This window comes from Bufo bufo, chromosome 5 (assembly GCF_905171765.1).
Source record: "Bufo bufo chromosome 5, aBufBuf1.1, whole genome shotgun sequence".
Taxonomy (NCBI): domain Eukaryota; kingdom Metazoa; phylum Chordata; class Amphibia; order Anura; family Bufonidae; genus Bufo; species Bufo bufo.
In genome coordinates this window covers 477384912-477407654 of record NC_053393.1, presented here as the reverse complement: position 1 = coordinate 477407654, position 22743 = coordinate 477384912, and the positions used below count along the sequence as shown (strand labels likewise).

Sequence of the window (22743 nt, the reverse complement as noted above, 5' to 3'; positions counted from 1 at the left end):
TCTGATCAGTCACCATTCCGCTCTGGAGGTGGACACCAAAACGCTGCCCGCAGCGTTTTGCTTTCCGTCCTGGGATGACATAATCTGGCACGATAGAAAACGGATCCGTCCCCCATTGACTATTAATGGTGTTCGAGACGGATTCGTCATGGCTATAGAAGACATAATACAACCGGATCCGTTCATGACGGATGCATGTGGTTATATTATTGTAACGGAAGTGTTTTTGCAGATCCATGACGGATCCGCAAAAAACACTAGTGTGAAAGTAGCCTAAGGATTCATGTACACGACCGTTGTTGTGTTCCGCAAAATGGGGTTCCGTTGTTCCGTGATCCGTTCCCGTTTTTGTTTCCGTGTGTCTTCATTTATTTTTGGAGGATCACCAGACATGAAGGAAAGTAAAAAAAAAGTCAAAGTAAAGTTTGCCATGCAAATGATAGGAAAAAAACGGACGCGGACGCCGGACACGGATGACAATCTTGTGTGCCTCCACGTTTTTTCACGGTCCCATTGACTTGAATGGGTCCGCGAACCGTTTTCCGTGAAAAAAATAGGACAGGTTATATTTTTTGGACGGACTGGAACCACGGATCACGGACGCGGGTGACAAACGGTGCATTAGCCGAGTTTTCAACGGACCCATTGAAAGTCAATGGGTCCGCAGAAAATCACGAAAAACGGAACAACGGACACGGACTAAAACAACGGTCGTGTGCATGAGGCCTTATATGTATGGACAACTTAAGAAAAGATGCTCTAGCATTCTTTAATGAAGAAAACAAGAATTTACTAAAACAGATATTTCAGGAAAGCTGAATCTCTTAAAGGGGTCAAACATTTACTTACTGAGTAGTCACCTATAAGTGACACGGGATAGATATTTGGCTTCCTTTTGGAGGTGAAATATTTTGAATATCAGTAGGAAGCAGACAACCCCAATTAAAGGGCTTGTCCAAGTTATATGTAAATGGACTAAAATAACAAATGAATGTATAATTACGGTTCGCCCGGCGGTCGTTTTGCAGCAAACTTTGCTCGTTCGAGGTTCACCGAACATGCAAACATATGGCGATGTCCGCCGGCACCATATTCTTTTGCATTGTGCCGAACTTTGACCCATGACACATCCATCAGGTGGGACAGGACAGTCAATTGAGACCTTTCAGCACATGGACATACCCCCTACCTTATAAATAAACCCAATCTGGCCGCCATTTTACATTCAGTCTTTTGCCAGTGTAGGAAGAGGTTGCTGTGTGGAGCAGGGACAGACTGTTAGAGACATCAAACGCTAGCTAATAGGGCCACAAAAGTCCTTTTACACTGGTATACACTGGTATAGGTGTGCTATCGATAGGTGTGACATACTGAGGGGTATGATATACTTACAATATACTTTCTAACATAGAAAGTATAATATAGTGCATTTGTATTGTGCAGTAGTTGTGTGCAGTTTTGCTGCGATACTGCAGCTATATAGAGGGACAAACGCTATTGGAATAACTAATTGCAACTGGTGTGCTATACCTGTTGCCACAAAATAAACTGATTAAGGGGTTTGATATACCTGCTTCCAGCAAATACTCATTCAGGGTTCTATATGCCTGCTTCCACAAATACTGCTCTTCTATAGGGACTTTGTCTTACAGGCAGAGGAAGAGGGAGGCCATTCCACAGGGGTGGTAGGGGTCGGGCAGGTGCACCAGGCCGAAGCCTAAGTGGGAAGTTGGAGAAGGTGCGTGCGATTACATCAAAGGACACACTAGAGTTGGTTGAGTGGCTCATTCAGTCTTCCGCTTCTGCACCACTCCTCATCCTCTGTATCTGCACCCTCCTCACTCTATGCTGTGTGCCCCCCCAAAGACACCACCACCACCATAGCCCCTCCCTCGAGTCAGAGGAATTATTTTCCAGTCCATTCCCAAACCTTACCGATGTACATCCATTCTTGGCATCGGATGAGGAAGAGGAGGTAGCAACGGCCGCCACCCAGAGGTCTGACAACAGTACCCAGATCAGCCCAAGGATGGTTGTCCCCACTGTTGCTGCCTACTCCAAGATCTCTAATGTCAGTGGTGGTGAAAGTGACGATGATGACGTGTCGATGGACATCACATGGGTGCCCACAAGAGAGGAAGAGGAGGGGAGTTCAGAGGGAGAGACAGAGCAGCAGATAGGGAGGAGAAGGAGGAGAAGCAGGCAGAACTCGCTGTGCACAGGAGGCAAAAAGCAGACTACATATGTATCTGGAGTGACCCATCCACCATGCACGGTCACATCTGGCGCTTCCAGGACGCCGACACATGGCTCCGAAGTGTGGGCTTTTTTTAACGTGTCAGCTTCTGACAATAGTGTTGCCATCTGCAGCCTGTGCTGTCAATGCATAAGTCGCGGTTAGCCCAACACTCACCTAGAGACGACCCCCTTAAGAAGGCACCTGGCCTCCCACCACCGAGCCCAGTGGGAGCAACACAGTCAGAACCCACAAAGCCACACTCTCTGCGCTCCACGTCCTGCCTCTTCTCCTTCTCCTCTCTCCTCCCATTTGTCCTCCACTCCACCTTCTAGGCAAGCTTCTGTAGCCCAAATGTTCAATCTTAAAAAGTTGACGCCGAAAACCCTCTTGCCCAACGGCTGACCGCTGGCTTGTCGGAACTGCTAGCCCGCCAACTACTGCCATATAAACTGGTGGACTCGGAGGCCTTTAGAAAATTTGTGTCCATTGGCACACCGCAATGGAAGGTCCGCGGAAGGAAATATTTCTCCCAGAAGGGCATCCCAAAGCTATATGGCCATGTTCAGCGGCAAGTGAATGTATCTCTGGCACACAGTCAGTGCCAAGATACATCTGACCACAGACACGTGGTCTAGCAAACACGGGCAGGGAAGTTACATAACTTTTACTGCCCACTGGGTGAACCTTCTGACGTCAAGCATGCAACCCGTAGCACCTGTGTGTATTTGGTGCTACTGCCATGGATTGCATGCAGGCCTGCCTCTTCTTCTCATCCTCCTACTCCATCCTTCATCTCCTCCTCGGCTGAGTCCTCCTTTTCCACTGCTTCCGCCTCTTCCGCTGCACCCCCCCAGCTGACTAGAACCTACTTGAAGTGCCAGGTGAGACGTTGCCATGCTGTGCTGCAGTTGTTGTGCCTGAACCTGAAAACAAAGAGCTACACCGATCCTGCACTACTTTCAGCTCTGCGGTCACAGGCCGATCAGTGACTATCGTCGTTCAATTTGATATTTGGTAAAGTGGTGAGCGACAACGGTGCCAATCCACTAAACGCTCTGAAACGGGGCAAAATTACACACGTGCCATGCATGGCATATGTCCTGAACTTAGTCGTGCAGCGATTCTTTGCCAAATACCCTGAGCTCCAAGTTGTCTTGCGGCAGGCCAGGAAAATCTCTGGCCATTTTAGAAGATCTTGCATGGCCATGGGTCGCCTTGCTGGTGTTCAGCGGCAACACCATTTGCCTGTCAGACGTCTGATTTGTGACTGCCCGATGCGCTGAAACTCCACCTTGTATATGCTTAATAGGCTGCGCCAGCAAAAACATGCCGTTAACGACTGCCTGTACAAACTCTGCGGCAGGACAGGTTCTGGGAGCTTGTTTTTTTTCACCGCGCCAGTGGCTGCTCATGAGCGATGCTTGCAGACTTCTGCGGCCATTTGATGAGATCACCAAACTGGTCAGTCACAGCCAGGGCGCCATCAGCGATCGTACCTTATGCCTTCTTTCTGGAGCATGCATTGCATTGTGTCATTTTTTAAGCCTTCGAGGAGCAGGAGCAGGAAGATGAGGAATGCTGAATGAATTCACAGGGGGGGCTACTCCATCTGAGACAAGTCATCGGGAGTCTGAAGAGGAGTCAGAGGAGGATGGTGCCTGAGGGGAGAAGGAGGAGCATGAAGAGCTGGCTTTAAACTTTTCTGGGATCCCTGGTGTTGTCCGTGGCTGGGGGGAGGAGACCGAGGATGACATTCTCCTGGGCAATGAGCAGGAGCCAGGCCACTCCACCGCTTCCAATTTAGCGCAAATGGGGGCCTTCATGCTCCAGTGTTTTAAGAGGGACCCCCGTATAAAAAGCATAAAGGGCAATGACCAGTACTGGGTGGCAACGTATTTAGACCCCCAGTAAGAACACAAAATGGCGGACATGTAACCAGCATCACAGAGGGCTGTCAGAATGCAGGATTTCCAGGCCTTGCTGCGAGAGATGCTGCATTCTGCTGTTGCGGGCGCTGGTAGAGGAATTTCCACCCACAGAGAAACAGTTGCGAGTACCAATCCTACAGCGCATGCAAGAAGAGGGTGGTTTGAAGATATGTTGGTCACTTCAGATAAGAAATTATTCTTGAGGCCAACCTATCGATAGCCGCCCTCCAAATCCAGCCTCAGGGAATGCCTAGACTGACAGGTGTGCGACTACATCGGGTTAACGGCCAATGTGGACGCTCTGAGAAGCGAGGAACCCCTTGACTATTGGGTGTGCAGGCTTGACCTGTGGCCAGAGCTGGCACAACTTGCCATGGAACTCTTGGCTTTCCCCTCGTCAGGTGTCCTGTCTGACAAAACGTTCAGCACAGCAGGGGGGATCGTAACTGATAAGCGCACTCGCTTAGCTCATGAATGAGGCATGGATCTCGGAGGAATTCAACACCTGTAATGACCACGTCTAATTGAATTTCCTCATGCCAGCCCACACATATCCGCCACCACCCAGAACAAAGAATGTATATGTAAATACAGCGGCATAAAAGACCTTTTCTGTCCGGTGAATGCCTAATGTTTGGGACCTCAGATATATTCAGCACCTGTGACGACCAAGTGTTATCAAATTTCAACTATTATCATTAGGTTTTTTTTTCAAAAGGGGAAATTTTGTTAGCCATGTTTTTAATCAAATTTTATATTTTTTGTTCTTTTAAACATATGTATTTGACATGTATTTGTACTGGCCATGCAATTACCGTCTAATATACCTCCAGCCACATAATCACTTGATCTTTTATGTACAGTGAATGCATATTTTTTGGGACCTGTAGTCCACTGGCCTGCAGTAAAATTGTTATACGGTGACCACCTAATGTACCTCCAGCCACATTATCAATTGTTCTTTTCTGTACGATGAATGAATAATTTTTGGGGCCTGTAGTCCACTGGCCTGCAGTAAAATTGATATCCATTGAGCGTCTAATATACCTCTAGCCACATAATCGCTTGATCTTTTCTGTACGATGAATGCCTAATTGTTGGGGCCTCAGAGGAATTCAACACCTGTGACGATCACGTGTTATCGAATTTCACCTATTATCATTTGGGGTTTATTCAAGAGGGGGGATTTTGTTAGCCATGTTTTTAATCAAATTTTATATTTTTAGTTCTTTTAAATATTAGTGTTGAGCTCGAATATTCGAATAGCAAATATTAATTGCGAATATCGCAACTTCGTAAATTCGCAAATATTACGAATATAGTGCTATATATTCGTTATATCGAATATTCGTCATTTTTTAACATCTGAAATCATGATTCCTCCCTGCTTTTTTCTTGTGGGTCAATAAGTCATTGGCCCACAAGGATATTAAAGGGAACCGGTCATGTGGATATTTGATTATAATCTAACTAATTATATACAATCATTAACTACTAAAAAATACCTTAGATGTATTCACTTACTGGTGTGACAGATGGTTACCTCATAAAATACACACAAAGATACCGCATGCCGCATGCTAATGAGCTGATTGGAGTCCGGCGTGATGTCATTGAGTCCAGCGTATATTTAATTCAGAGCTATAGCCACTCCCCTGCCCACCTGCTGCTGATTCCTATGGAAACAAACTGTCACTCAACAGCAGGTGGGCGGGGAGAGTCAGGAGCTCATGAATATTCATAACTCATCATTATCAGCTGGAGCTTTTCAATACAAGATGTTGGCAGATTGACTGGGTCAATTAAAGAAAGTGACCCAGCATTGTGCTAAGAGAATCAGTCACTTATTTATGTTGCCCTTAGTTAGGACAACATAAAACTGGTGACAGGTTCCCTTTAAGCAGGGAGGAATCATGTTTTCATATAGAAAATAAAATTACCAATATTCTAAAAAAATTAATATATAGCAATATAGTAAATATATTCGTTATTTAGAATTTTCGCATTATTTTTTCCTATCTGTACAGTTGTTCGCATACTCTTCCCCGACAAGAGTCCCTGTCACCATGGGAACGCCTGTGGGTTAGAAAATACTATCGGATTTGAGTTTTCCCTGAGATCGGGAAAACTCAGATCCGATTGTATATTCTAACCCACAGGCATTCCCATGGTGACGGGGACGCTTGTCGGGGAGCAGTATGCCAAGGTGGAATAACAGTACACATTGGGGAAAAAAAAGACGAATATTCTAAATAACGAATATATTCGCTATATTGCTCTAACTTTGTCTTTTAGAATATTACGAATATTCTAAAAAATGAAGTTATAGCAATATAGTGAATATTCGTAAAATACACATATAGACTGTAGTTTAGCTAATATAGTGCTATAGTATTTTTTTTAAATAGTTTAAATTTTTTCCAAAACTGAAGTTCATAAGAGGCAAAAAAATTTGACAAAAAAAAGGATTATAGCACTATATTAGCTAAATTACAGTCTATATGTGTATTTTACGAATATTCGTTATATTGCTATAACTTTGTTTTTTAGAATATTCCGAATATTCTAAAAAACGAAGTTATAGCAATATAGTGAATATTCGTAAAATACACATATAAACTGTAATTTAGCTAATATAGTGCTACAGAATTTTTTTTTAATACTGTACATTTTTTCCAAAACTGAAGTCCAGAAGAGGCAAAAAAAATTGGACAAAAAAAAAAAAGATTATAGCACTATATTAGCTAAAGTACAGTCTATATGTGTGTGTAAAATGTAGAGCAGATAACCAGTGGCACTACACCAAACCTAAAATTGTCAGGATGCGACTGCCGAGGAGTGGTGCCTCACGGAGGTGCTCAGCTTGTAGCTGCAGTGAGCATATGTGATAAAAAGAAAAAGAAAACAAAACGAGCGGCACTCACCGTTGATAGGCAGGTTACTTTATTCCATGGCAGGAGGGGGGTGCAAGGGTTGCAGATACAGCAGCAAATAAGCGACAGCCGTTTCGCGTGTGTATGCGCTTCTTCTGGCTTTCCAACACTGAAGAGGTCACGGCACCTTCTTATAGTGCACAGGAAGCCGCATCATCACAGTAATATGCTTAATTACTAAGTAATCAACACCTGGCCTCTCAAGAGGGAGGGCAGGGATTACAGTCAGGCGGGACCTCTTCAATGATGTAAGGTGCATATGTGAACATACATAAACCAATAAGAACAAATCAAAATACGAAAATACAATAAGCAAGAGTGGTTCATTACAAAAATACGCTCATATCTATTTTTTCATTTAGTCCCAGCGGACCCAATGCATCCGTGCGTAGGATCCATATAGTTTCTCTTCTCAGAAGCTCCCTTTCTCTGTCACCACCTCTTTCAGTGCGGTTAACTACTTCAAGGCCAGCAAAAGTCAGCACATTGGGATTTCCACTATGTGCCTTATTCACATGATCTATTAACCGCGGAACACCCTTTCCTGTTTTTAAGGAGTTTAGGTGTTCGCGGAATCTTTCAAATAAGCAGCGGATAGTTTTTCCGATGTAGAAGCGTCCGCATCTACATAAAATTATATAAACCACAAATTTGCTGCAGCAGGTAATAAGTGGAAAAACCCTATGTTCTATCCCTGCAAAAGAGATCACTTGTAGTTGGGAATTGAAGCTGCAGAAGGAACAGTTTCTGCAACTCCTATTCCCTTTTGGTCTCTGTTCAGACAGCCATGTGAGACGTTTTTTCCTGAAATGGCTAGTTACCACTTGATCGCGTATAGTATGGCATCTTCTAAACGCTATCACTGGTTTCATATCTTTCAATTGTTTTAGGGAATCGTCCCTCACTAGGATACTCCAATTTTTCTTTATGACCTGTTTTATCTTATCGGCCATAGGACTGAATTTAAAGGAAATGACAATTGAAAGATATGAAACCAGTGATAGCGTTTAGAAGATGCCATACTATACGCGATCAAGTGGTAACTAGCCATTTCAGGAAAAAACGTCTCACATGGCTGTCTGAACAGAGACCAAAAGGGAATAGGAGTTGCAGAAACTTGATTTTTGATTTTTACTTTTTTTTCACTTTTTTTCACTTTTTTTTTTACCCAGACCCACTTGGTTCTTGAAGATCCAGTGGGTCTGATGTCTGTATAATACAGTACAGTACAATATATATTGTTCTGTACTGTATTTTACTTACACTGAACAGATCTATGCTTTTAGCACAGATCTGTTCAGCACCATGGACAGCAGGACGCCTGAGCAGGCGTCCTGTTGCCATGGGAACCTTCCCCGTCTGCTCAGAACTGCGCAGACGGGGAAGGGTGAGGACGGGGCTGGCGGGGGGCTGTCTGGGAGCTCTCTCCCTCTCCATCGGGGGGCTGCAAAGGCACAGCAGCCCCCCGATCGGAGAGGGAGGGAGCTCCCTCTTACTGTTAACTTTTTCCATACAGCGGTCCGTACGGACCGCTGTATGGAAAGGGTTAAACGGCTGACATCGCATCACCGATGTCAGCCGTTTATACCAGGGTGTCAGCAATGTGCTGGCACGCTGGTATACCCACTCTACACCAACGATTATTCAATGGGAGGCGGGCGGGGGATCGCGATCCCGCCTGCCGCACCGCCCGCCTCCCGCACCGCCCCCACCGCCCGCAACACCCCCCTGCACCTCCCACCGGGCTAAAATCATTCAGAGGTGCAGGGGGGGTGATAAAAATATATTTTCGGCACACTAAAGTTTCTGATCGCCGCGGTCAGGGACCGCTGGGATCAGAAACTGCAGAAATCGCAACAAACCACAGGTCTGAATTGACCTGCGGTTTGTTGCGATCGCGGACATGGGGGGGTCACGGGACCCCCCCGCGCATTTAGCCGAGGTGCCTGCTCAATGATTTGAGCAGGCACCTTGTTCCGATCACAGCTGGCCGGGCGGCAGTGATCGGAACAACACATGACGTACCGGTACGTCATGTGTCCTTAAGGACTCGGGAAACATGCCGTACCGATACGTCATGTGTCCTTAAGGGGTTAAACATATGTATTTGACATTTATTTGTACTGGCCTGCAGTAAAATTGATATCCAATGACCGTTTAATATACCTCCAGCCACATAATCACTTGTCCTATACTTTATATGAATAATTTTTGGGGCCTGTACTCCACTGGCCAGAAGTAAAATTGTTATCCAATGACCGTCTAATATACCTCCAGCCACATAATCACTTTATGTTTTCTGTCCGGTGAATGCCTATTGTTTTGGGCTTGTAGTCCCGTAACCTAAAATAAAAAATTTCTAGGCGCCAGCAGGCCACATTTTTGACAGTTTCCCTTTAAGACGCATAAAAATGGCCCCTGATTAAAATACATATTTTTTGGTGCAAAATTTTGACATTGATCCCCCTCTGGTATGTCACTGTCCATGTTGTGCGACGATTTCTGCACTTCTTGTAAGTATTTGGTGGCTGCAATAAGGACCTGAAGTTTTTCACGTTCGCCTGAGGGGGCCCGCTGCGAACTTGCAGTTCGCGAACATTTGATCGCATTCGCGAATCGTCCTGGCAGATGTTCGTCCATCACTATGTATAATTACCCATTTTCTCCCCTTTTTGCTTCCAGCGCTGAGCTCCGATCCTCCTGCTGCTGACATTATCTTCCTGGCTGCAGCAGTGACATTCCGTGTAAACAGGTACTACAGCCGATCATTGACCTCAGCAATGCACAGAACACAATGTTGCACTGGCCCGACGAATACCAGAATATTCTCTATTGGACCTATGCACTCAAACAGTAATTTGTCTCTAAAAAACAGGTCTCCAAAGGTCTAGCAGAAGGAAAAAATTGCAGCAGATTTTGTGACTAATCTCAGGGATGGGCATAACCTATATGTGCAACCTGTACAGCAGGGATAGAAAGAGGGGCCCACCACCTAAAATGTTTCCTATGTCTACTTCACTGCATGTAAAGGGCCGTTATCTGTAGTCATAATTGTTACTGGTGGATTACAAGAAGAGAAGTTGGGCTGTATGATGAGCTCCTCACTCACAAACTACCGTAGCTGTTTCATTAAAGGGAACCTGTCATCAACTTTATGTTGCCCTCTCTGAGGCAGCAAAGAATAATGACAGAAATGCTTATTTCCGCGGTGTGTCACTCATGAGCTAAAAGTAAGTGGTTACTGAGAACCAGCATCATAATCACTGCAGGACAGGCCTTGAAAAGAGTCAAATCTACCTGAGAAGAGTCATGTTTATTCATAATCTCCTGCACTCTCGTCCATCTGCTGATGATTGGCAGTTCTCTCCTAGAGAGAAAGGGAGGAAACTAGGTAGAAGACTGTCAGTCATCAGCAGGTGGACAGGAGAGCAGGAATTCATGAATAACCATGACTCTTCTCAGGTGGCCGTGACTCTTTTCCAGGCCCAGTCTGCAATGATTGTGATGTTGGTTTTCGGCAACCACTTACTTTTAGCTCAGGAGTGACACACCGCTGAAATCAGCATTTCTGTCACTATTTTTTGCTGCCCTCAGTGAGTTCAGCATAAAGTTGAGGACAGTTTCCCTTTAAAGGGCTCCTCATACTTTTATTGCGCAAGGGCCCTTTGCAGTGTGTGTCCACCTAGAACCAGATATCATATTAAGCCTTATTAATGCCAAGTCCTGTATATGGCAAGAAAGCAATATGTCATGCACGTTCCCGCGACAGGTGGCAGGAGATCGGTGAGACTGGCAACACGTGGTTTGTTCTGACATGTTTTCTGTTTGGATCAAATGACATCTGTGTTGTTTCTGGTGCTTGCCACACCTTCCATCCCCAGGGACGGCTATTAGGGTCACTTAACCTTCTCTATTTATTGTTGTTTCTCCCACTATGCTATGCAGTTTATAGCTTCTATTGGAGTTGTGTATAGCTGGTGTGTGGATCTTGACTGAGTTCCGGGTGCTGCCGTAGCCACTTGAAGTTAAGTGTTTTCTTTCCCTTTTGTATTTTTTGGGGTTATTTTGTGTGTTGCATTTCCCTGTCATTTGAATTAAGGCCTGAGGGAGATTCCTGTTCATCCTTCCTTTTGGAGGAACAGGTTGTCTCAGTTTTGACATTAGTACCCGGGTCCTATAGGGTGAGTTAGGACACTAGGTATTCCGGTGTATGAACTCACCTATCTCTGGGGTATGTTATACTGGTAGTTAGTAAGGACTTTGATTAGGGTTTTACTAGGAGGTGTCCATCTCCTTTCCCTAATGTTCAGGCCTTATTTCCTCGCCCCTTTCCCTCCTATGTTTGGTCTGGGTTTCCCTACCACACTTGAACGTGACACAATAATTACTTAAAGGGGACATTGCCCTGTTGTGCATATATAAGAGGCCAGGGTCTCAAAATCATTTCCTTTGGTGGGCCCAAGGAATTTCAGTCCAATGCTGACCAGATGTATCTACTAAGGCCAGTGACTGGCTGCAGTAGTAGTGAATGTACACAGAATGTCACAGCTGCAGCCAGGAATACGAAGGGTAGTGGCAAGGAACGAAGCTCAGCACAGGAAGAAGCAGGGGATAAATGGGTGAGTATCCATCCTTTTGTTATTTTAGGCCATTTACAGGGGTTGCCTAGGTTTTTATATAACTCGGACAAACCCTTTAAATGGGTTGTCTCATCTCAAATATTAGTGGCATATCTCTAGGACAGAGATCAGCAACCTTCGGCACTCCAGCTGTTATGAAACTACAACTCACAGCATGCTCCTTTCAATTCTGTGGTAGTTCAGAGAACAGCCAAGCAAGTGTGCATGATGGGAGATATAATTTCACAACACCTGGAGTGCCAGAGGCCGCTGACCCCTACTCTAGGATATGCCATCAATGTCAAATAGGTGTGGGTCCCACTTTTGGCTCCCAGAAGTAAATGGAGTAGAGGTTGAGCTTGTGCAGTGTGCCCTCTATTCATTTCTATGGAACTTCAGAAAATAGCCGAGCAGCAAGCTCAGCTATTTTCGGAAGTCTCATAGAAATGAATATAGAGGGCACACTGTGCAAGCACTTTGCACTCTCCTTCACTTTAGACACTCTGATCTAGAGATAGGTGCAGGACTGTGGGTTCCAGAGTTGGGACCCGCACCTATCTGCCATTGGTGGCATATCCTAGAGATATGCCACCAATATTTGAGGTGTGACAACCACTTTAAGGCCCCTTTACTTTTTTTTATTATTATGATTCATGTAATAGCCCATTTAAATGAAGAAGATAATTATGAATAATAAAGAAAATAATTTGGAATAAACAAGTCATCTATACTACTATAAAAGGTGAAGAATTGTGCCTACAGAGACAATGGGCCAGATTTATCATTAGCTCAAGTCAAAATAATGGAGTTAAAAAGTTTCAAATTTTTGCACAATCGCTAAAACTGCGCAAAAATTTGCAACTTTTATTGGCTCTGCGCTATGCCCGCCAGTTTTCTGAAAGTGGGTGTGTTTTATTATGTAAATTAATCTCTAGACAGATTTACTATTGCGTCAAAAGTCGCAAAAAATGGCGCAGAAAAATGCACAATTTCACTCCAGTGAGGATCATGCGACTTTTTAATAGAACATGCAACTTTGTCAAACCACATTTATCACAGTATTAAAGGACTATTAATAAATCTGACTTAGCCAAAAGTGACTTTGGACATATGTAAAAGTGGAGTAAGATGTAGATGTAATGATAAATCTGGCCCAATGAGTTTAGAAATTCCTGAACGACTTTCATCGTTGGTACTTATGATATTTAGAAGGTTTTTCTTGCATTTATAGGTTTATTATCTGCTGTGTGGTGGGAGGCTACAATACCATTCTTTTTACTTGACACCAGTGATTTTCTGTGTGCACAGACTCCTACCATATGCTGTAAAAAAGGCTAAGGTAAAAGCATATCTTTGTTATGGCATTCAACCAGCCTAACAAAGTCAGCAATTTGCAGGTATTGACAGTACAGTTTGCAGCTCATCCCAAGCGAGATGCTTAACACTTTAAAATGGGCTGACCTTGCCATTATTCATGATGACTGCGCATTCACTATGCAAGAATCAAACTGATTCAGTGAAAGGAAGGCTCTCCTCTGAATGGAGGTTACAAAGGACTCTCGCTTCTAGTAAGCCTAATAATGGGTCTCCCAAATGGTTAAGAAATAAAGGAAGCATGCATTGCATGTAGTAAGTATAGAGAATCAGAAACAATGCAAGCCCAATTTTTTTCTGATTATAGGGAGACTTAGGCTCTGTTCACATCTGCCTTCTGGCTTCCATTTACAAAGCTTTTGCAGATGTGTTGCTCACCAGACACCAGCAATGAGCGTCAGAACACATTTTCTTATAATAGCGTCCAACGGGTGCCACTAAGATCTCCGTCATTCTTATATAGAGTGCTATTTCTCCTGTCCAAAACAATGAAGTCTGTAATGAAGGCTCTTAATTAAAGGGATTGTGCCAAGTTCATACGTTTTCCCCTATCCACAGGATAGGGGATAACTTGCTGATAGGCTGGGGTACGACAATCACGAGAATGGGGGTCCAATTTCCTCATTCTGATGTCGCTGCAGCTCCATTTATTCTCTGTGGGACTTGGAGGTGTACTCCGCTATCTCTGGCGCTCCCATAGTGAATGAACAGTGGGCCGTTGCACGTGCTTGACCGGCCGCTCCATCAAAACGAGACCCCCGTTCTTGTGATTGGTGGGGGTCCCAGTTGTCGGACCACCAGAGATTAGTGAGTTATCCCCTATCCTGTGGGGGATACACTTGGCACAACCCCTTTATCTAGGTTTCCTATATTGATAACCTATCCTCATGTCTCCAAATTCTGCCATATGATCAGGTCATCCATATATTGCCAGCCTGAAGTTATGTTGAATTTCCATTGATGCCACTTTTAAGCATATTCTTCCAAATTGAATGTGCTATGTGTCTTCAGTAATCAGTGTCTTCATAGTTAGTAACTTATATTTATAAAGTCAGTCCTCAAGTTTAGGGTCTAGGGTTGTATGAGGGTCCATACTGCCTACTCTATAGACAGCCTATGTACATATTTTTTAATACGTGCAGCTAATACACTACAATAGTTGGTGCAAAGAATAAAAAAAAAAAGCTTCAGGCATTAGAGTTTGTTGAGTTGTAGATTATGCCTGGCATCCAACTAAAAAAGACTGTGCCAGTCAGCTGCTCTCAGCCAATCAGGATTGAAGGGAATGTGCTAAACTGGGTAGAGCAGCTCTCAATGCTCCTCCCAGATGCACTTTTTAGCTGGATCCCAGGCCCAGTGCAAACTTTTCCATTAAAGTTGCTTTTACCTTTTTCCTACATTAACTTATCAGTTCAGCAGATGAACTTTATGTCTCTTAAGACGCTGTAATTTTCATGTACAAATAGCTCTCTGAAGATCATCTGGGAATTGAAGTACATTTAGTATAATTAATATATCTGAGCTTAAAAAGTCATTTGCCTATCTAAATCTTCCTTGTTTTGTTTTTCAGTGACAGGTAGGTAGTACTACTCGATGTGCAGTATAAAAGTGAATTATCTCGTTTTTCTCCTTTTGTCACCCTACATCACAAAAATTGCTACACCAAGCGATCAAAAAGACATATGCTCCCCAAAATAGTACCAATTAAACCGTCACCTTATCCCGCAAAAAATTAGCCCCTACCTAAGAGAATCGCCCAAAAAATAAAAAATAAATATGGCTTTCAGAATATGGAGACACCAAAAAAATCAATTTTTTCAAAAATGCTTTATTATGTAAAACTGAAACAAACAAACAAACAAAAAAAGTTGTCGTATTTGGTATTGTCACGTCTGTAACTACCTGCTCTATAAAAATAGCACATGATAAGGGTTGAGCAAACCAAAACTGTAAAGTTCGGATTCGTACCGAACTTTAGGGTTTTTTGTAGACATTTTTGTAAAAGTTCAGGTTTGAGTTTGGTGTTCGGCGATTTAATGGCGCTTGTTGAAAGGCTACACAGAAGCATTGCCGTTACACTTAGAGAATCTGCTCTCTCTGCAACTGCCACACCCTCTACACTTTGATTGACACGGCAGGCTTTCAGCTGCCAAGTGCACATGCAATAGGTCAGCAAGTTTTATAGCTACAAATCTGCTGACAGATGCCCTTTAAGTACTGACTAGCCAGCATACTGTATGTCAGTATACGAAAAAAAAAAAAAACATGGCATAACATAGCAGACAGTTGACGGTCTATACTTTTAGTAGTATAGAAGAAATCCCTGCCCTCGCTCTCTTCAGTCAATGAATTCTCCTTTATTGTTAGTGTTCTAACAGGGGCGCTTTTCGACCCATCCTGAGCCTTTATCAACCATGATTGATAAAGGCTCAGGACGGACCGAAATGGGTCCCTGGAAAAATAAAAAAGGTAAGGCTCCAAGAAAGCAGAGAGTGAAAAATGAAAAATCACAGGATGCGGCACCACTCCATTGTCATCACTGCTGCCATGTAAACATTATGCAGATGTTATGCTGTCTAAGATGTGTGTATTTACTGATTCATTAAAGGGTTTACAGAAAGTTTATTTTCAGAACCTTACAAGAAATGTATCCTTATTTCTAAACTGTGATGGTTTATATTTTTATAGTGATTGGCTAAAACATTTCATTTTCTAGATTGCAATCTCAATGAGAAAGCAGCATATAAACATATATTTGTTATCTTGTAAAGTGAGGGCCTGTCTGTGTTTGTGATCCCCAGAGGCTGTCAGGATCTGATCTGTCCTTTACTCAACAGGATATTGTGTGGTTGTTTTTTTTTTTTTTTTAATGTAATATCAGGTTTGGACACCATTCTTGATTTTAGAGAGAAAATGAATTAAAAAGAGGGTCAGATTGACTGATGAATACTGCGAGAAATGCTAAGGTTTCCTTTGTATCCTAAAACCTTGCACCAAGATATTCAGGTTCTTCTTTGGGAATGTAGAACTTTTATAGTTTTTTTTTGGGTTGATATATTGTACTAAGACGACCTGACACCTCTCCTGACATGTGACTACTTTCTTTCTCCATATAATAATTCTGGAGCACCTATTCCAAAAGCTCAACTAATCAGTCCCACCCTTCAAACTGGGGCACACCACTAACTGGTATCGCCTAATTGGACCTACTGGCAATTCATTAATACATTTTTAGTAGGAATAAAAGAAAAATAGCACAAAACAGAACTGTTTGAAAAGATGCTCCAGATTTATTATATGACGGACACATCCTACCATTGTGGCAGCTGGACTGATCAGGGTTTTCTTTCTGTTTAGTTTAATAAAACAGTATGCTAGATATAGAAGCTAGTGTTGAGCGAATTTCAGGGAAAAATTGATTTGCCGCAAAGCCTCGTGCTTCGTGGTAGAAAATAAATTTTCCCTGAATGGCAGTAAAAAAAAATAATCATACTTAGCTCATCTATTTGCCGGTCGACACCATCTTGATTGAAGATATCACATAAAATACTGTGAGGGGTGACGTATGAATGGACGTGATGACTTCATAATGGTCTATAAGAGATTTTGCACCGCTAGATATTCCATCAAGATGGCAGCGGCCAGCTTGTCACGATCCAATGGATGAGCTAAGTATGATTTAATTTATTTATTTAATTTTACACTGTGTTATTACTGTCAGATGCTGCGATCAGCTATGAAGACGGCATCTGAGGGGTACAAAGACGGGGAACGGCACAATCACTGCTCCCTGTCATTACACCCATTACTTACAAACAAATGCGCTTTGTGACAGATCAATTTTTTTGGGGTAAAATTTGGCAAAGCAGCCTAATCAAATTTTCAAATATTTTGCTCATCACAAATAGAAACTACTAGGGTTTGAAAAAAGTTCCTACCGACATTTTTATACCTCAGTTTTACATACTCCATACTTTTCATAGCATATTTGGATGACCTGTTTTTACTTCCCTCCCATTTGAAATTAATGTACAATGAAATTTTTATTGCAAATTAAGAAAAATTTCATTTTACACCCTAGTTCTCTTTGGGATTTACACCTGATCCTACCTCATAGCTACACCAAATCTGCACCATGTCAGCAGGACCTAATATTTCAATATTTCAGGCACTGAAGTGGAGCATCCCTTTAAAGTTCTCGGTAAGTAACTCCTACTGATTTTTTTTTTTACAGGCTGGCAGGAGATGAGAAGAAAAGTCATTTCAGCTCTTAAGTCAATCTGTGTTCCTGGGAGACATGTGCCTGCACTGGAAATGGGAGGCTGCTGTATTTGAAGAGGAGAAGATGCACTTTGTGATATGGAAGAAATGCCCTGCATGAGATGAAGGAACAGTCTGAGAGCAGAACCTGAGTCCTAGTATGTCTGATTATCTTATCCAACCTCAATGTAAGATAACCGCTGTGCTGAACCGTGGTGATGGTGACACTACCTAAGAGAGGAGTGAAAAATATAAGGCAATGACACATTCCCACACTGCATATCTAATATTCGGTAAAGAATTACATAGTCATTTATTTTTCAGCTGTGTACCATCTTTATCGCATTTCTTATTATACATATCAAAATGCTACTAAATCTACTTGCATATTGAGAATACTGCTATGTAAGTAGTTGTAAGGATCACAGAGGTGACACTTGTGACCAGGACCCTAAGATAGGAGCTTCACATGCTCCAACCCTCATGCTAACAGTGATTGGGCACAACACTCCTCCTGATCATAGAGAGAACTGTACAGCTACAGCTTCACAGTCCTCTCTATCCGTTCCCTGTGCTCATCACAATGATTAGTGCAGGGAATCACAACACTGCAGCTTGGAGTAAGTACTAGACTCTGGGTATGTAGCATTAACCCTTCCACTACCTTCCTCCAGGAATATTACCATTTATCCTTTCACAGCCCTAGACCACCAGAGATACTGGAATGAATCCCCTCATTGCCCTATGCCACCAGTTATACAGGCATTGGTCTTTTAACTGCCATAGATCACAGTTATACTGACATTACCAAATAACTGCTCACTGCCCTTTATTGCTGGGATTACGTAAATAACTTAGACGTGAATAAGAGTTATGGAAATAGCGTGAAACGGCAAGCTACCGTATGCCGCTTCTGCAACTTGGGTCTTAAAGAAACAGTGTAACTCACTGCGCTGTTTCCATACCTTCCATTAATGGTAGGGGAGTTACGGAAACAGTGTAGAACTTCTCCATTCCTGCAGCCTGGGATGGGGTTTGAGGACCTCCATTCAAGAGGTAGGTAAGAGTCCCAGAGGTGGTACTTATCATAAAATCATACTGTAGATATGCCATAATTGTCTGCCCTTTAAATACAGATTATTAAAGGGGTTGTACAAGCAGTTTATATTGATGACCTATCCTTTTCAAACAGCTGAAGGGCGGGTGTCCCAGGTGTTGAACCCCTGCAGATAAAACATTGATGACCTATCCTGAGGATAAGTCATCGATATTAACAGGCTGCACAACCCCTTTAAGTTGAATATATATTTTATTGTACATTTTGACACTATTTGATTTAGGTCAACTCATTCATCAAAAATGGCTGATATTAAAAGCTGCTCTCCTGTGTCCGCATAACTACAAAGGTAACATAGCTACATAGAGTGTTCACATCTCCTTGTGGGAAATAACAAACTCAACTGCACTAGATTTTCACTTTGCCTGTATACACCACAACATTAAAGGCATAAATTACTTTATGTACCATCAGGAGGGTTTTGAAGGAAATAGTTTTTCCAGTGTCTACTGCTAGCGATCGCAACCATATTCGTTGGGCAGAGACAATTTTGACTGAGCGGTTATTTGCTCTGAATTTTTAATTAAGCAGCTTTCAGGTAAGACTTCAATGGCTTTCACATAAGTGGACGTCATGTAAGCTGTAATCAATGTCACATTTCGGCCTTTGTAAAAGCGTGTCCCGGAACAAAAGGAGAAAGAAAAGAAGAACCAATGATGGCCGCTATTGTCTTGCACTTTCGATCTGAAGTAACCCCGTACCATCTTAGATACTAATAGTTCAGATGCTCTGTAAATTCGCTGCTGGTTGCTTGCCAGTTGCTTACAATGTAATTAGATGTACAAAAGGCTTTTGATCTTAACTAGGTCAGTGCTCCTTAGTATTACATCCTGAGATAATTTGTTTTAATAGCTAGCCTTTAGATGCTTTTGGTAAGTTATTCTTTGACCTCTTCTACATAATCTTCTCCTGCATTATATTTATGTTTAGGTGATTGCATTTTAATGGGCCCTGTCATGGACGTTCTTCCATTAATGCCAATAAAGCAAGATGCCAATAAGAGGGTTAGATCCATGTTAACCCTCTAAAGCATTATGACATAACTGTGCATCATGCCTGGCGGTGATTGGAAGCTGGGCTCCTGCAGTAAAACCTGGGATCAGAAGAACCTCTGATTCTAGTCTTTTAACCCTTGGCATGTCATGGTCAATAGTGATCTGGTCAATGAGCTTGACCAACCCTGTCCATATAAAGCATATTGATGTGATAGAATATGATCCTCTGTAAGACTGTCCTCTGCTAGCCAGATCAGAAAACTTCCTGCAAAGAGAAACTCTCATTCTGGAGGACTCAGAGTCACTACATGATACATGGCCATGCATTTCTTTAGGATGATGTGTTTAGCACCACACTTCTCCTGCAGGGGTTGATGCAGAACAAATGTGTGACTACTGCATGCTACTTTCCCTGGCAATCCTAGTTATTCACTGAGGATCACCAGTGGGTCCTCATTTAGAGAAGAGGTTATTCAGATGAGACAAACACTCTTTGTTGAAGAGGTTGTGACAAGTTTGGAAGTTATCACCTATCCTGTGGATGACTGACTAATCTGTGGGGTCTGACTGCTGGGACCCCCACTGATCCTTAGAATGGGGGTCTTGTTCCCCTGCTCTGACAGAGCAGCATCGGCTTCTCTTTCAGACTGCCGGAGATAGATGAGTACAGTGCTCAACTATTTCTGGCAGTCCCATAGGGAATAAATACTTAACCTGCTGCTCCACCAGATAGGGGGAACAGGACCCCTATTCACAGCATCAATGGAGGTCCCAGTCGTCAATCCCTAGCGTTCAACTAGTTATCCCCTGTCATTTAATATTTTCCTTTCTAATACATCACTGTATATTCTCAGCTGTCAAAGATCTAGTAAAATGAGTGCTCAAAAGGCCCTGCATGACACCCTGGTGCACATTGGGGCAGATTTAATAATTACAAGTTGGAAAAGGTGTCTAAAACACTTAATAAATGTGGTGCGAAGCAAGTACAACCTCTTTTGTGCAAATTGTTCATAGTCTTCTTGGAAAACATACATTATTTACGTAGATATGTTGATATAATGGGAAAGAAATCTTAATCATTTTCATTCAGCGATAGAAAGGTCAGATGGGAACCTAATCAGAAGAACAACAATAAGCTTTCTGGTTTAAGCATTACAAACAGGGGATGTACACTGCAGAACTAATGATTTACCATAGAAGGTAATAAAATACTCTCCTTAATAACTTATCAGTAGAGTGGTTTAATGACTGGTCTGCAGATTGTGTCAGTGGAGAACTGTGAGCACAGCACAGTCTCATTCCTTTCAAAGGTGAAGTATTCTCATGGCGAACATTACTTTAGCAATTGCCACCTCATCAGTGCCCATATACTACCATTAATACCAATAAAGTGTGATTTAGATGACTAGACCCTTTGACTATGGGTCCATGCACATGCTTGTGCACATATCCTACACATAGAATCTTTATGGACATGCATTTTGTACCTGTAGAGACTTCATGTGTCCCCAGATGCAGAGCTTTTAGAGGAGAACGCCTCCATAGCATACATGTATTGGAACATACTACAAGTTTTTGTGGCAAATTTCTAATGGATTATATATCATTGTGTGTAATAGGCTATGTACACCTTTGGGAGCAATTTTTTTCTTATTAGTGCATTGTACTCATGAGCTAAAAAATTTTTTTTTCAATTGATCTTTATAAAAATATATTTAGTCCTTTCTCTGTACAGAGCTGAGATACTCTACTAGCAGGATCTGAATTTTATCTTTGCTCTGTCAGGCAGGGAACTGACGGGCTCCTTATCTCTGCTCTCTGACATTATAAACACTCCTTATAGCTCAGTTATTATCTTACTGATAAGAATGTGGCTTAAATTAGTGTTTATGACCTTCTAATATTTTAGAGATAAAGTTTACTAGATGACTGGCAGACAGTGAAAGAATGCACACAGCTAGAAAAACAGAACGGCTCAATATTTTTAATAAAGACCAATTGAAAAAATTATTTTTAGCCCCAAATGAGTAAAATGCAATAATAAAAGAATTGTCCCCAAAAGTGTATATAGCCTTTAAGGAGTAGGTATTCTTTATGGAAGCCTATATCATGGTAGCTGTATCACCAATAATAATGAGAATCTTAGGAGATTCATCATGAGGGGAATTTTTTTAAGTCAGTTTTTCAGAAGTCTGCGCTGCCATAATTTGCACCAAATGTTGCATCATGTTTGATACATTTGGTGCTTCTTTAAGTCTAGCGCTTCTGTCTTCAGATGTTTGTAATTTCTGTAACTGCAGTTGATACATTTTTCTTAAATCAGCTTAGCAGGCTAACGCCATTTTCCCACCCGCTTTTCAAAACTGGAGTAAGTGGTGTAAAAATGGAAAGAGGTAAAAAATGTGGGCAAATAAATCAAGAAAGTCAAAAAGCTCTATTTTGCAATTTTTTAAAGCTTAAATTCTGGAGTATGGGGCATGATAAATCCTTAACCCCCCCCCAATATTTTGTTTGACATTACCTGGAGTCAGCAGTATGACGGATGTGACGATCATGGAGCAGATTACAAGAATGACAAGAAGTGCAATTGCTATTCCTTTCCAGTTCCTCTGAGGAGGGTTGCTCCCCACCAACTCCTGTAACCGATAAAAGACAGGATGCAATTAATCACTAATGCAAACACAAATGTTACAGACTCAATATAATCTCAGAAGAACGGGGTTACGTAAGGTTTTACAAAGTTACCTATTTTAGCGTACAACTTAAAGTGTCCAAGTCATGAGGCAAACATTGATCATAGGTCTTAGATAGGTGCTATGACTATCTGCTTTATAGCTTATGAATTTTGGTTTAGTGGGCTTTCATTTGCCAGGTGAGTTTGCCAGCTGGTTGCCACAGTTTCTCGGACAAGAGGTTGACCACAAGATTTTCCACTGCTTAGACCCCAAGTAGTCAGATTTGTATGGAAACCCAATAAATTTGCCCGCAGTGCCTCCACAGGGGAAGTGAAGCATTATACAATTTTCATTAAAATCACTTGAAATTCCTGGGTCCTCCAGATTGGTAGATGCTCTCTGTAGCTGTTCTCAGCTTTAACCAAGGACTTTTACATATGCAAATCATCATGCCAATTATTAGGAACGAACAATCGCAGCAACGCTCATTTCTGATAATTGGTCTGTGTAAGTAGGCCTGCCTTTTACCCAACAAACGAACAAATGCAAATTGGTTGGGTAATTACATCTTTCATGTGATGCCAAAAATCATCTTTAGTCATG

General features: G+C 42.3%; 1 protein-coding gene across 2 annotated transcripts in view; it reads right to left on the bottom strand.

The window, feature by feature from the left end:
- The window catches only part of DPP6 (dipeptidyl peptidase like 6), a 1686142-nt gene that overhangs the window by 589208 nt on the left and 1074191 nt on the right, over positions 1-22743 (bottom strand). For both annotated transcript variants that reach the window (XM_040434145.1, XM_040434144.1), the window contains exon 2: positions 21987-22101. In XM_040434145.1, the coding sequence (XP_040290079.1) occupies positions 21987-22101 (115 nt within the window). The remainder of the gene's footprint in view (positions 1-21986; positions 22102-22743) is intronic.